We start from the raw sequence: 14,536 nt of genomic DNA, 5'->3' as shown, positions 1-14,536 counted from the left end.
CTCCCTCCCCTGTTCACGGAGATTACCTTCTGGCAAAGGAGCGCGGGAGAGCGGCCGCGGCCGAGGCGACACCCAGACCGCGGCTTTGTATTCATTAAACACACATTGGAGCTTATCAGAAGTAAAAGGCTTGTCAGGATGGCACATTGTGTGTGAGTGAGTGTGCGAGCGCAGGAGGGAGAGGAGAGAAGCCAACGTGCATCAGGGTGATTACAATATCAGCAGGGCCCAGATGGAGGCAGGAAAATAAACAGAGGGTGCGTGTGAGACGGAGCGGGAGAGGGAGGAAAAGCGGGAGAAAGAGAGAGAGAGAGAGGGAAAGAGACACAGGCAGGAGGGAAGGAGAGACACAGGCAGGAGGGAAGGAACGGAAAGGGACGGAGGGGGCGGGGGCTCAGACCCCAGGATGGGGCCAGAAAGTGGGGGAGCGCTACCTTACTTAAGGCTGTCTGGGAATGAGAGGCAGGCTAGGAGTCGCCTGCAAGCCCAAATCTGCCCCTACCACCCCAAAAAGGGAGGAATCCAGTAAACTGTATTTCCTTGCTCCAGGGCTAGGCTGAAACACATTAGAGATTCTGTCAAGGTCAGAGGAGGATCAAGAGCTCTCTTTCGGCTGAGCCGAGGGAGACAGTCACCATCTCACCTCCATCTAAATAGCCACAATTTGCAAAACAAACCTACTGAGTCTAAGATGCAGTTAAGCAGCCCTCCAGATTAATCTCAAGTCGGAGTTCTTGTCCCTTTCTTTGCTGACCCCAATACTCCTAAATTCCAGCCCCTGCACACTCACACATGCAGAGATATAGAATAGCTCCTGTCCCTGAACTTTAATGGATCCCAGCTGAAGACTCTTGCAGCCAGCATCATTGTGGTAAGTAGGACCACTTGTGATTGGTAGCTACAGGTGACTCTTAGAGACCTGCTCCACCTCCAGAAATTGTGCTGGGGGAGGGAGCTCCTTATGTGTGCATCTGAGAGTCTATTTTGGAGGTGGGAATCTGAAATTGAGGCAATCAATCTCGGGCTTGAGCTGCCTCGTGGCTCTTCACCCACCCGGCGCCAGAGAATCAATCAGAGAACAAGCAAGGGCTAATGCAAGTCCCTTAGTCCAGAGTTCATCCACCTCCCCAGCAGGGTCAGGAAGGAGATACACCTGAGTAGTCCCTTGGGAGCCCCTTTTCACTTTTAAATACACCCATCAGACAATGTGAACATCTGATCAGATCCTTAATGGAGTGCGGATAATGCAGCAAAGGGGGTTATTTTATTGGGGGGAGGGGAAATATTTGGTTATGCTGTGTTTGAAGGCACTGAAGCTTGGTTAAGAAGCTCTCACTACAGTATGAAGAGTTGAGTTCAGAATGAAGGAGCCAATAAACTATACAACTGTTCATAGTGTACACTGTAGCCCTAGCTGCTGTGAAACTTTGGATTATAAAATAGCTTCCGCTTGGGGTCTCCGTAGAAAAGAATAAAATGGGGGTAGAGGGTAAGGCTAGTGAGTAGAAAAAAAACAGAATAGCAAGAGAACTAGCCCCTGCCTTTTAGGGGAGCCAAATTTTAAGAGGCCCTTTAGAAAATGAAGAGAAGCATTGTTTAATCAGGCACTCCCCTCCAAATCAGTTGGCCAAAAAACGGTTTTATGTGTAGTGGAGCACCACCTCCTCTCCCTCCACCCCACCCAAACACATACACACCAATGTTCCAACCCCAAGAATAGAATTAAAAGAAATTTGATAGGTAACACAAAGTGAAAAAAGCTGGGCATAGGTGGGGGAAGGGCATGTGTGAAAATCTTGTCATGCAATGAATGTCAGATAAAAAGGGGTCTGCTACAATCCTCCAGTAATCCAATAATGTGGAAAACCTCATGGTATCACTGAGATGAGAACAAGGTAATATTTCTCCATAAATCTTCAAAAAGTGACCAGGTTCAATAGTTAGAGAAGGGTGCAAGCATAGGAAGGAAAACATTTGGCAGGCTACATCACAAAATCAAGTGAGCTGTATATGGGTGAAAATCTGTCGTTCTTACATGTTTTCAATGTAATAACAGATTTCTGGAGTATCATTTTAGCTCTCCAGAAAGGTCACCTTTCACCTTTCCTCTAGCTATTCTAGAAAAATGCATTCAGAGTAACCAAAAGCAACCATACATACCCCTACCCTTTACTGAATTTTAGTTAGATCAGTTTGGACACAGACTACATGCAAATACCTGAAAATCCAACAAAACTCCAGGGGAAGAAAAATACAATTTATAGGTGCCCATAGATTTTTCGATTACATGCCTTTTAAGAAATGCTATTTTAAAAATAAAATTGCATTACTACTGCTTTCAAACCCAGAAAAGGTTTGCTTTTTTTTTTTTAAAGGGCATCCCAAATACTAGAGGCATAAATAAATCTCTACAAAAGCTAATCTGCCAATGGTCTTATTTTGTAAATGCACAGTATTTCTATTAGTACCTTATTTGTTCATTGACTTTTGGCTCACAGTTATAGAAAATATCAACTAATTCTCAAATGGGAAGAATCCATGACTCTCCTCCAAAGCAAACACTTTGCTGCAAAGCTTTCAATTAAAAAAAAAGCAATACAATAATCAAGAAGTATAATCACAGAAGTGTACAACAGAAAGTGATTTCCATGATCACAGCTGTCTTAAAGTCCAAGCTACAGACTAGAAATCTTAATTTCAACTAGTTCTTTTCTTAATAATAGTTACCTTCCTATAAATGCAAGAAGTCCATCTGCCCCAGGCAGATAAGTTTTGAAGCATTAATTCAGATAAAAATCTAGCATTTTCTTTCTTTCTTTGAGTATGTGAATTCTAGTGTGCTATAATGTGAGAATTCCAACATATGACCATTATGGCATAATATCTCCTTGCTCAGCTTGTCATTATTTCATTTGTAATTCTTATGTTAATTATGTTCATAATTACTATAAACAGATGTGGTAGACATTCATGTGACCTTTTATAGCAGAATGCATTCTTCACTCATTTTGCTTTAATTTCTCATGTATACGAAGCTGAAATGCAGGAAAAAGAAAAAGCCTTTCCGATTTTCCAATGTTTTATATGCATAAGCTAAAACAGAACCTACCTTCTACTTCATCTGCATTTCAGAATATCATAATATTCTTAATGTTTAAGCTGCTTTATACAGCACATTTCTAAATTGCACACTGAACCTCACTGCTGCTCACTAAATTGTAGCTATGGATGCCAAACAAAGGCTAGCATCCACATCTAAGTTGTTTGTCTTTTTTTTTTAATATCAAAGGTTAATGCAGCAGAATTGTGCTTCAAAACCAAGTGCCTAGCAGCTACATAGCGATTTATTCACTCAGAACTCAACCATCACCCTCTTTACATAAAACGCATTTACAATAAAATCAGTATGGATTTCATTAGCTGAAAACCTCCTCGAATTTCATTTCTTTGGCCCTAATCTATAATTAGTCTGGACAGACAGGTGCAAACCCTTCTCTTCTACAGATGGCTACTGGAAATGGTGCAAAGTAGCTCCTTCTGTTTAAACAACACAGAGATAACCTGCTCTGTCTCATCACTTACAATTACCTCCATTAAACTGAACTAATGTTTGCTTTAATAAAATGTTCACTGTTCTTTAAACATTATTTAGGAACTCTTATATTAATGGCTGTGAAAAAAAATGAAGTTGGAAGGTGTCTCTAGATAATAATAAATAGCTTATTCTGGATAAAATGTTCCCACTGACAGATAATACTCAGGTTCACAGAGGTGTTTTAGTTGATTGAATATTTGTTATTTTGCATACAGTCAAATTTGATTTTTAAAAGGCATCCAGGTGACAAACATAATTTAACAAGTTGGAGGAAACATTTTCTCCAAATTTAGAAAAAGGGTTTAAATTCTTTTCTTATAGATTTTAAGTTGTTATTAACATATAGAAATCAAAATTCTTGATTATTTTCAAAGGATATGTATGTTAACTTAGTTTTATGCATTTGTTTAACTTCTGATAGATGATTCTCAAAGCTGAATGAGTTCATTCTTTTAAGGCACATTTAAAAAATTAACTATGAATGTAAGTACACTCTGCAAGCACATGGTTAAAAGCATCTCCATTCCATAATAAATAACTTCTATAAAGCCAGAGCTCACTTCTCCCTGGCTTCTGCTATCAATAAAGTCTGTGGATCACTATATGATGAATAAGGTGTCCATAAAACAAAGAACCTTTAAATGCCCAAACAGCAACAAATAAATAGCCTTTCTCACTGAACTTACATAACTTACAGTAACAGACTCCAGCAAAATGCGACTGACTCAGTTTTTTTCACATGCAAATCCTGCAGGTGCCAATTTTTCAGACTGCTTTGCTATGAAGGGCTATGTTGCCTACATAAAACCTCAGTGAAGAAGGCTTTGCATTCAGTGCCTGTCAGCTGATGTTCATATCAAAGAAGTGAGAAACAGGATTTGACAGTGAAGAATGTCCTAAACTGACAACCACTGACCAGCATTCCTATTGGAAGCATTTCTTTCTCGTGATCCTTTTTCAATGTTTAAAATGAGAGATTTTTTTGGCTAAGCTTCTATGTGACAATAAAATAAATTATAATGACACCTTACATTTGTGTAGTTCTTTGCAATTTATGAAGTGCTTTTTTATCTACAAATATTTAGACTAACACCTCAATGGGAGGGTGCATCATCAAATACTAACATCAAGAGCAATATTTTACTTCTCTCAGGAAAAGAAAATTGTGCAAATATTAAAAAGCTGCAGTCCCATAGCTGCAAAAATACTGTCTTTGCAATTTAAGAGGGCAATGTATTGTGCTGGACATAAAATGATTTTTAAGATCATTTTAACACAAATTATTAGCAGTATTAATGGACCACAGAGACTAGGTCTACAAATGAAAATATCATTTCAAAGATGTCTAGTCTGCTTTGAGTTGTCCAAATATTAAAGAAAAAAATAGAGTTTTCCCCACTGCTTTTATTAGGTATAAATAGGACACTGGAGAAACTGAGTACTGAAATTGTTCCATGCAATATTTAGCTTTTCAAATACAGTCACTGATATCTAAATGGTTTATAATAAAATTACTAATGCCTAAACAAAAAGATTTAATAAAAAGTTACCCTCAGTATTTAAAAAGTCGGTTTTTATGCACCCAGTATAAGACTGACTGGTCGATTGTTTTGTTGGAATTTTATCTTTTAAAAGAATAAACCAACAAAATATAAAATGCTGAACACAGTACAAGAAATAATGGAATTCAACTTCCTCAGCATCCATCCTGGCTGCAAAAAAAAAAAAAAAAAGCCCGGATCAAACCAAGATTCCCTGATTACTATTGGGTGAGACTGTCAGACTCTTCTGAAAAAAATCATCATCAGTAAAGAGAAAAAAGAGAAAATGAAATCAAATAACCCTATCTTTATTATCTGAAAATCCTAATGATATTAAAAACCAGACTTTAAGGATAAACGAGGGGGAAATCTACAGAATTATAAATTTGTTTCTTTATCTACACATCACAGCTGACATGAACGCTCAGGTTGGGGCTATGATGGTTTAAGAAACAATGGTGTTTGGTAACCTTTTCTAAAGAATTGTGTGACAGGAGAAACTGGGCACAGCAGAATATTCACATGGTCAAGGCAAACGCTGCCATAAACTAAAAGGAGGCCCCCAACACTAACAAACCGTTTATCACAGAGAATCTGGTCAATTTGTATTCTAGGGAGTGTGGACTCACTGGGCACAGACCCAGTTCCACTCCTGTTCTATGCAAAGGAGGGCAATGACAATAAAAGCCACTGAGTGCACTTAAAAATGGTACAGATGTTGAAAAGGCGACTAGAGGGGGAGAAAATCCCTGTAAAACACATTTCGGTTCACACAGAAGGTATAAAGAATGCTTTGGTCAGCAACCCGACCTTTATCAGGAGATAAATCAATTTGCAGCAGCTGTGGACAGCCATTTATATACAGGCCCTGGGCAGATTAATTAAGGAAAGCGAAGTTAAAGATTCAAGGGGGCTCAGAGTTACATTAAGCACATGAAGTTTGTCTGGAGTGGCCTCTCCAGCTCTCCTGGTCTTCACTCGCTCGCTCTGGCCTCGGGCACTGTTCTGCAGGACCTCCTCCACGGGAATCCTAGCTATTCCTTAAAGCGACCTTCTGCAGATTTCCCCAGGAAGCAACAGCCAGGCTGGGGCACGGTGGGATTTGTGGTGCCAAATCTTCAAGGATTTCTTCACTACGCTTTGCAAAGAATGAGGAGACCATGGGCTGCACGGCCACCCAGCCAAATCACCCAAACTAAAAGGCCTTTTAGGGTAGAGGGGGAGGGAAGGCGACTATTTTTAGTAACAGTTGTGGCTCACATCCTACTTCCCGGAATCATAGTACTCAAAACTTTTCCAAGGGTTGACCGCCCTTACAAAAAATAAAAAATAGCATGTTTCATAAAAATGGATTTAAGCGCCTTGTGCTGACCTAACCGTATTTGCTCAAGGCACCCCAGTCAGCGCCAGGTCCGCCAGGGAGAGAGGTCTGGGGGCGCCAATCAACCTGGTCCTTTCAGATTCGCAAAGAGGGCAGTGAGCGGCCGGCCCCGGAGCGCGTTTCCACTGGCCCGGGGGTTTCACCAGAGGGGTTCCTGGAAAACGAAAGGAATTCCCCTGACGCTGCTTCGGGTCTGGACCCCGTCGGGCGGGAGCTACAGGGCACAAGGTTGTGCTCCACGCTCAGGAGAAGCAGACACAGAGTCGGGGCAGCGACGGGAACACCCAGGAGGGCCGGGGCGGCCGGGTCCCGAGCGCGAGGAGGTCGGGCGGGTACGACGCTGCCCATCCGGCCCCTGACTGCGAAACCCGGGACCCGCCCCGGGCGGGAGACGCCGTCCACCCGCTCACCTAGGGGCTTCCCACTCCAGCACCCCAATCGGCCAGGAGTAGCAGGGCAAGTTCGCAGGCGGGCGCAGAGCGCCTGGGTACCTCTAAGAAAACCCCCACCCGAGTTGCAGCCGGGTTCCAAAGTTAAGACCCCGCCTCTCCTACTCCTTAGGGCTAAGTTTTCCACCATGAAAGCAAGTCTTTGCTTCCAGTTTACAAAAAAAAAAAAAGAAAGAAAAAGAAAAAAAAAAAGAAAGAAAAAGAAAAAAACCCACGATGCGGGCATAGGGCCACCTGCCAAATTCACCGTGGGGCACCTCGACCAGTTGTGCTGTCGGGGGAGAAACCCACTCGTCATCTTCCTGCTCACATACCGTGACTATGGAGAGGGAAGAAAAATTACTTTAAAAGGACAGTGTGGGGAATCTAATAGTAAAAACTGCATCCTCGGCTGACACGCGAAGTTCAGTGTCATCGCAGACCGGAGTCACCCGCGATGTTCCTCTGCCTTGGTGCGTAGTCCTACCCTAACTGAGCGACAAGTACAGCCTGGAGCCTCTCGGTCGAATAATCCAAACGAAGATGACGGTCATCGGAACAGTAATTAATAATAACAGCCAGGGGCCCGTCCCAGCCGCCCGCCCGCCGGCCAAGCCCTCCCGCGGGCACTTACACTGCACAGGGCCGGAGAGTCCCACCATCCGCCACTGGCTCCGAGCTGCAAATAAAACTTCCCGTCGTCTCTGCCGACCCGCGGGGCGACGGGGCGAGGGCGCGGCGCGGCTTCCCTTGCCAGGCCAGAGTGTCCGCAGCCACTCGCCCACGCGCGCTCGCCACGAGGCCGCGGAGTCGCGCCGCGGAGCGACTGCGGCCGCCCGGCGCTGCGCAGAGAGAGCTGAGGCGCAAAAAGCCCGAGGTCGGGGACGCCAGCCAAACGCAACCTCCACGCAGAGCCCAGGACGTGCGGAGCTCTGCTCCCCTCCTCCCGCCTCCTTCCCTCCCTCCGCTTTTCTGTTGTTGCTGCTGTGGCAGACAAATGTGATGTGGGGCGCAGGGAATTGCCACTGTCACAGGCGGCGTCTGCGTCTGCCTCGCCCGCCCTCGCTCACTCTCGAGGAAGGCGACGCATTTATCTGCAGGGCGGCCGGGCGTCCGCCGGGGAGCAGGAGCGCCGCGCGCTGTGCGCAGAGAGCGCCCGCATCAGGCCGGCTCCGGCGCGCGCTCGCGCCAGGGGCGCCGCGGTCGCTCCGGAGGGAGGCGGCTGCGCGGCCGCTGCCAGGTGCAGGGGGGAGGGCCCGCGACGGGGTTGGGGGGAGGTGGAGGTGGGAGACATCTGTGTCGTGCGGGGGTCACGGAGGTCAAGTATATGTTAACAATGGGCAGGCCCGGCACGCTAGGGCGCGCGGGCGGGCAGGCGGGCGGCCTCCCTCCCGGCCTCGCCCTCTCCGGTGCGGGCTGGACGTGGGGTTGGCTCCCTAACGATGCCTTCCCCGGCCGCCAGCTCTCAGGCGGCCCGAGTGCCCTGCAGTAACCCAAGACGACCACTTTCCCCGGCCATCTGGAGCGCTCCTGGCTGCCCTGCCTGTGTCTCATCACTGGCTGGAGAGACAGCTCTGCTAGAAATCAAGCCACTCTCAGATCTCCTCTCTAATCCCCTTCTGTTAGCTGATTTCCAGACTGACTATTTGCTTTCGCATTAGATAATAGCCTTAGAGAAAACAATTATCATTTTCTTTTATTCCCTTTGTTTTTCTACTTCTCCCATAGTATACCATTAAGAGGGACCGCTTTCTATCTCAGGTTTTTGTTAGACGTGTTCCCCTCCCCCAGACATTAATATCAATACTTGGGGCAGGGTGGGGGGGTAGTCCCGTAGGAAAAGATAGGGTGAAAGAATTTCAGATATTTCCAGAGTAAATAAATAATCTCAGTGAAGAGGACTGACAATTTGTACAGAGCAAAAAGGGGCTTGAATAATAAGGAAAATATTAATATGTAGGTCAAATATGATCAGATAACGGCTTGCAGTGATAAGTAAAATGAAATCTTTTAAAATTACTATGGAACGGTACCCTGACTGCAAATGTTATTGTATTTAGTTGAACTGTTTGAAATCCTACTCTGAACCATGTTTTCCCCAACTAGCCTAAATCAATGTAAGATGTCCTGAGTACGTGTTTTAAAATCTCATTTTTGCAAAGAAAAAAAAAGCGTGAGATAGAGTCTGAGAACGCCTGATGCAGTGAAGAGCTGATAAGACATTTGTGGGTCTTATTTTTTAAGTGGTGTTTCAAATATTTAATAGTGAGTAAAATCCCTTCCCCCATCCTTTTAAACCCAGCTGGAGCTTCCAAGTCTGAAGTCTTTTCAGATTCTACTAATTTTTAGCAATTCATTTCCAGAAAACACTCATTGTACATTCTCCCTCTCCTTGGGACATTTGTCTAATGAATTATAATAGATTAATGAATTGCAATGTTAAGTCTTGGTATTTGATATTATGATGCTCTTAATTTGAATCTCTCATTTTATCAAGGTGTACATTCTATAGTAATTTCTCCATTACAGTTCTTGGTATTTTGCTATCCTACTCGCTACTCATCTTAATAGCATGAATATCTTAAACTATAAAATTTTATGTACATCATACTAACTCCTTTGTGTAGAAAAATTATGTCAAAGCTTACTATTGTTCTTAAAAGAATAAAATCATGTAGACATTTTATTATTCTATTACCTGTATTATCTCTTCTGTCCCCCAAATCAAAACCAAATAATTTGGATTCTGGAGGCATATATTCATCTTTATTTAAAATTAATAAAATAACATCTGAATCAGGAATAATTATTGTGAAATAGTGTTACTTCTAAAATCATTTAAAATACAGAAAAAGTAAATCAGCAATAGTTTTGTTGTAAAAAAACAGATGGATAAATAAAACGGAAATATGCTACATTTTTTTTTCTGTCTGTGAATTGTGCCAATGTAGGTGTAAAATTATGATAGAAACTTTGAACTTCTAAATCAATGAAAAGTAACTTGCAGGAAATCAAGTCAGAATTTTATACCATCATGCTACATTTATGACAACAAGGCATATTTTATAAGAAGCCACAAACCCTACAGGATCTTCCCTTTTGCTAGTAATACTTCTGGAAAAATAATGATCATTCTTTAAATACTTCTTAAAAATTCTCGATTTAGTTTTATATCAGATAGAATATATTGCAACTTGAGGGTGTTTTTTTTTTTTTTTTTCCAAATTCTAATAAAAGCAATGGAAGAACCTGCATCCTATAGTAGATGTAGAAAGAATTGTTCAATATATTCCTTAATCCTACTTGCTACCTCTTTGAAAGGCCTGTGTTCTACAAAATGTAGAACATATTTTCCTTTAGGGTTTATCCTTGTATTATCTCCTAATTTCTTTATTTGGAGCAAATAATAATTATAGGGGCCAACTCAAGCATAAGATGATTCTTGAATTACAAAAGCTAGGAAAATAAAACATTAAATGAAAAGAGAAGAACTGGTTGATACCGTGTGGTAGGAGAGTGTGAATTACCTGAAGACAGTACACGCCCATAAAATATTTGGTTACCTTAGACTTGGAGTGGCAGATACATACGATAATGTTTGAAACAAAATAAACAATTGATTTTTAAAAATCCAAGGAGACAGAATGAATAAGTCCTCATATCTGTACACTCACAGGAAAGATCAGGTTTCTGTACCCTCAAGACTAGTTTACAAAAAAAAAAAAAAAAAAAGCCACAAAAATAAAAAAAGAAGAAATTGCTTAGAAATATAAGCACCTACCTACCACAACAGAACCGCTAAATTAAAAGATAAAATACAAAATAACATCTTAAAATATTTTTAAACCCTCACTAACAATTTTCTTTTTTCACACTTTAGAAGATATTTTCTTACATCATCATATTAAATACTGAGTTCTTTCAATTTACAGGGTAGTGAGTTTTTTTCTGTTTTTTTTGGTTTGTTTGTTTGTTTGTTTGTTTGAGTAATGCTGCCTAAGGATGCTTTTTGTTTTCCTTTAAATCCTTTAAAAAAGAGATTTCAATACAAATTTCAGATGCGTGCTTATTACCTTCTTTAGAGATGTGTGATTCACCTTTCACAAAAAGGAATTCCTATACAAAATGTTAACAAGTACTTAATTAGCATGTTTAAAATTCCTCCTTATAGATCTTAAAGTTTAAATGACTCCCAAGCTGTGATTTTCTGTTCCTTGAAAAAGTCCTCCTGTTTGCCTAGGTTGAGGAAAATCCTTAATTACCATGTTACTTACTTCTAACAAAATTATTTATTATTGTATTTGTACAAAAAAGGAATATGATAAACATAAAGAATGGCAAGCCATAATTAAGTTTTCATAAATTTAGACTTACCCACTATTTGCAATTTCTCTCTTTTGCTGTATAATTTTATATAATTTACTTTTTAAGCTTTACATGAACAAGTTTTATTCCAAATCTTTGCAGCTTTGCTTTTTAACTTGTTTAATGTTTCATTTTAGAATGTGCACCAAAAAAAGAATACATTTCAGAAATCTTTTTATTTTATTCTCTAGTAGTTGAGCCACATAAACTTAGTACATATTCAATATGCAGTATAAATACATTAGTTGTTTGTAGACCTTTAACCTAAGATAATAAGCATACTTCGTTAAGTAAAAAATTTATAAATTAAAATGACTTCCATCATCCCCTCAAATAAACTGATCGATTTGGTGTGACTTAGCTGCAAACTTGCAGACACTGGGTTGATTTCATGCGTGTGTGTGATTCCTGTGTGTTCAGATAAACATACTTTTCTGTACTACTTTAAAATCAGTTTGCATCCCAAAAGCCACATTTGTAAAATTTCAATTATTTATTTAATTTGAAAAAAGAGACTTGGAAAAGTTTATCAAAAAATACATATTAGTGTTGCTTTTAAAAATGAGTTTTAATTTTTAAATATTAAATATTTGTATTTGTCAGATTTTGACACATTAAACTCTGCAAGAATGCATTTATTATATAAAATGAAACATACATGCATACTTGTCATACATATATGTGTTTTTATACGTACAACTATCTGTAATCTAGTAATTATCTCATGTGACCTTTTATAGCTAATTCATGAAAAACAATGATGCCAAATAAAATATTTTATTCACATGTTTCTCATTTAAATTGAATATTTCCCACCCCCATCTTTGAAAGTTGATTTTTTTTAAAAAAATACCATAAACCAGAATAAAATTATACAATATCCCCCCATGGAAATCCAATATTTTACATTTTTTATTGAATGTGCTTAGTGAAGATTTTTTCTTTTTCACTGTATTTGTATTGATTATTTTGTCTATATAATTCTCAATTAGGCATATATTATTGTGCTGTAACTGTGCAAAGACAATGCTTGTTGCTCACTGAATGGTGCTTCGCACATATTAGGTGCTCAATAAATAGTTGTTGAATAATGAATGAATAAGAGGTTTAAAAAGTTCCCACTTAGATATCTTATCTAAATAAAACAAATGCTACCAACTTGACTTCTTTTTGACTGAAGTATTAAGAAACCTAAGATTTTAACATTACCAAGATTTTAAATGAAAAACATGTGGATATCAAGTTGTTGTCGTTTTACATGTACATATAAATACTTTCATGTTGTTTTATTTATACATATCAATACTTCCTGTAAAAATGGTGAATTGGCGAATTTGATGTGAAAAGTATATATTCTTGTGTTTTTGTTTTCTTGTGTATAAAATGCTTTTAGATTTTACAATAAACCACAAATTTTTCTGAAAATTCAGTGTACTTTCTACAATGAGCTAAGATTTATTTTAAAAACACCACAAAAAGAAACTTCAAGCCAGCATAAGTAATTCTTTCCTTCTAGTCTCCTATAGTAGTTGAAACATGTATTCTTCAGCATACACATCAATATGCAGTAAAAATTCACAAGCTGTTTAATTTGTCTAGGGCATGCTCTCATTCTTTCATTTAATTTAATTCATATAATTAACTATATCGCTGATGGTGTATATAATCCAGATTGTTTAAATGGTTTTAAATGGTGTTTGTACTTAGTAAAGAATCATTTTTATTTGGAAATTTATGTCTTCGTTATGCAAGATCAGTGTATCTATGTCCATGTTAAATCTGCCCTCTAAAAGATGTACATGTATTTTAATCATCTCATTTTTCCTAATCCTTTAAAAATATCAATTTACTCCATCGTACACTCCAGTCTGATGAATCCCATATCACCTCATAAGACTGTTTTCATGTGGGAATTACCACATCACTGTAGTGCATCCACCTCTGGGGAGAAAACAGCAGCCAACTGGCTAACAGCACAGCAGTGGGAAGGGAAGAAATTTTTGGCCAACAAATCTGTAGCAAATATAGACTGCTGTTAATCATGTTCAGCATGAAGTTGCTTTGCTCAGTTCTTACTTTTTTCTTACTTATTTTTTTCTCAATAGGGCTAGCCACCAACTGAGCTATCTCTTTGTTTCACTGGAAGACTACATAGTTAGAAAAGGCATATCCATTGTCCAGGTCCAATTCAGTTCACCTTTCTAAATTTCCCCCATAGGCTTCATCTGTGCCGTTAAGAAAATCATTTGATCAATGTACCCTCTATATTAGGCACCTGTAAGTCCACAGGATCAGTGGTGTGAGCCACCCAGCTTACCCTACATACCCTGCAATTTGGTCCAATTTCTTTGAAGGAAAAAACATTCTACAAGACAGGAAATTTTGGTTTGTCGTGTTTCTGGGGGAAAAAAAATCACTTCTAGACTGACATTTGTCCCAAATCTTCAAATTTTTATTTTATATATAAATATATATAGAGAGAGAAGAGACAGAGAGGAGAGAGAGAGAGAGAGAGAGAGAGAGAGAGAGAGAGAGAGCAGTCTTACTACATATCAAGGAAACTAGTCATTCCTTCTAATAGTGAAGAACAAATATATTACTTAAGAGCTGTGCATCTTAACTTTAAAGTGTGTACTATGTACCTGGTGATTGTGTTAAAATGCAAAATATGGGTCACTGGGTCTGAGCTGGGGCCTGAGATTCTACATATCTAACAAGTTTCCAGATAATGCCTGGAATTCCAGATAATTCTTCTAATAGTGTGGACCAATGATGCTGGTCACGCCATCAGGAGCAAGGCTTTAGACATTGCTAGAAGCATTGAGAACATCATACCTTACCATCCTCCTCTATATGAAGAGCTCCTCTTTCACAGTTTGCACAAAGACCCACAGCATTCATGCACTCATGAAATACACAGAACACCATAGAGAACACTGCATCCATGACAGGAGAAAAGCAGGCTCACACATGAATAAGGTCTCTAACGTCCCATCTGCTGTTCAGGCACCTGCAATCAACATTGGAGGTCCATTATCAGACTAATAAAATAAGCAGTCACAAAGCTGTTTATCTAAACAAGACTGAAAGCTCTTCAAAAGTTGAACCCTGAATGATTACTGCAAAGGAGTTGTAACTCTCATTTAAGAGGTCATTGATAGCTGTCCCTTGCCTGTGACTATATTTGCCTAGTGTTTAACTAGGTTCATGGGCCATCTGCAATGTG

The 14,536-nt window shown here is 39.9% G+C and overlaps 1 protein-coding gene across 4 annotated transcripts in view; it reads right to left on the bottom strand.

Moving 5' to 3' along the window:
* Positions 1-8,062, bottom strand: part of RUNX1T1 (RUNX1 partner transcriptional co-repressor 1) — a 147,948-nt gene extending 139,886 nt beyond the window's left edge. For 2 of the 4 annotated variants that reach the window (XM_074386874.1, XM_074386873.1), the window contains exon 1: positions 27-7,559. In XM_074386874.1, the coding sequence (XP_074242975.1) occupies positions 27-147 (121 nt within the window). In that variant the 5' untranslated portion in view covers positions 148-7,559. Of the gene's footprint in view, positions 1-26; positions 7,560-7,579 lie in introns of those variants that run through there. The other 2 variants (XM_010349415.3, XM_010349417.3) reach the window with 2 other exon arrangements.
* Positions 8,063-14,536: the final 6,474 nt, after the last annotated feature.

Source organism: Saimiri boliviensis, chromosome 15 (assembly GCF_048565385.1).
Source record: "Saimiri boliviensis isolate mSaiBol1 chromosome 15, mSaiBol1.pri, whole genome shotgun sequence".
NCBI classification, from domain to species: domain Eukaryota; kingdom Metazoa; phylum Chordata; class Mammalia; order Primates; family Cebidae; genus Saimiri; species Saimiri boliviensis.
Note: the sequence above shows the minus strand (reverse complement) of the source record. Positions and strands in the feature narration are given on the sequence as shown.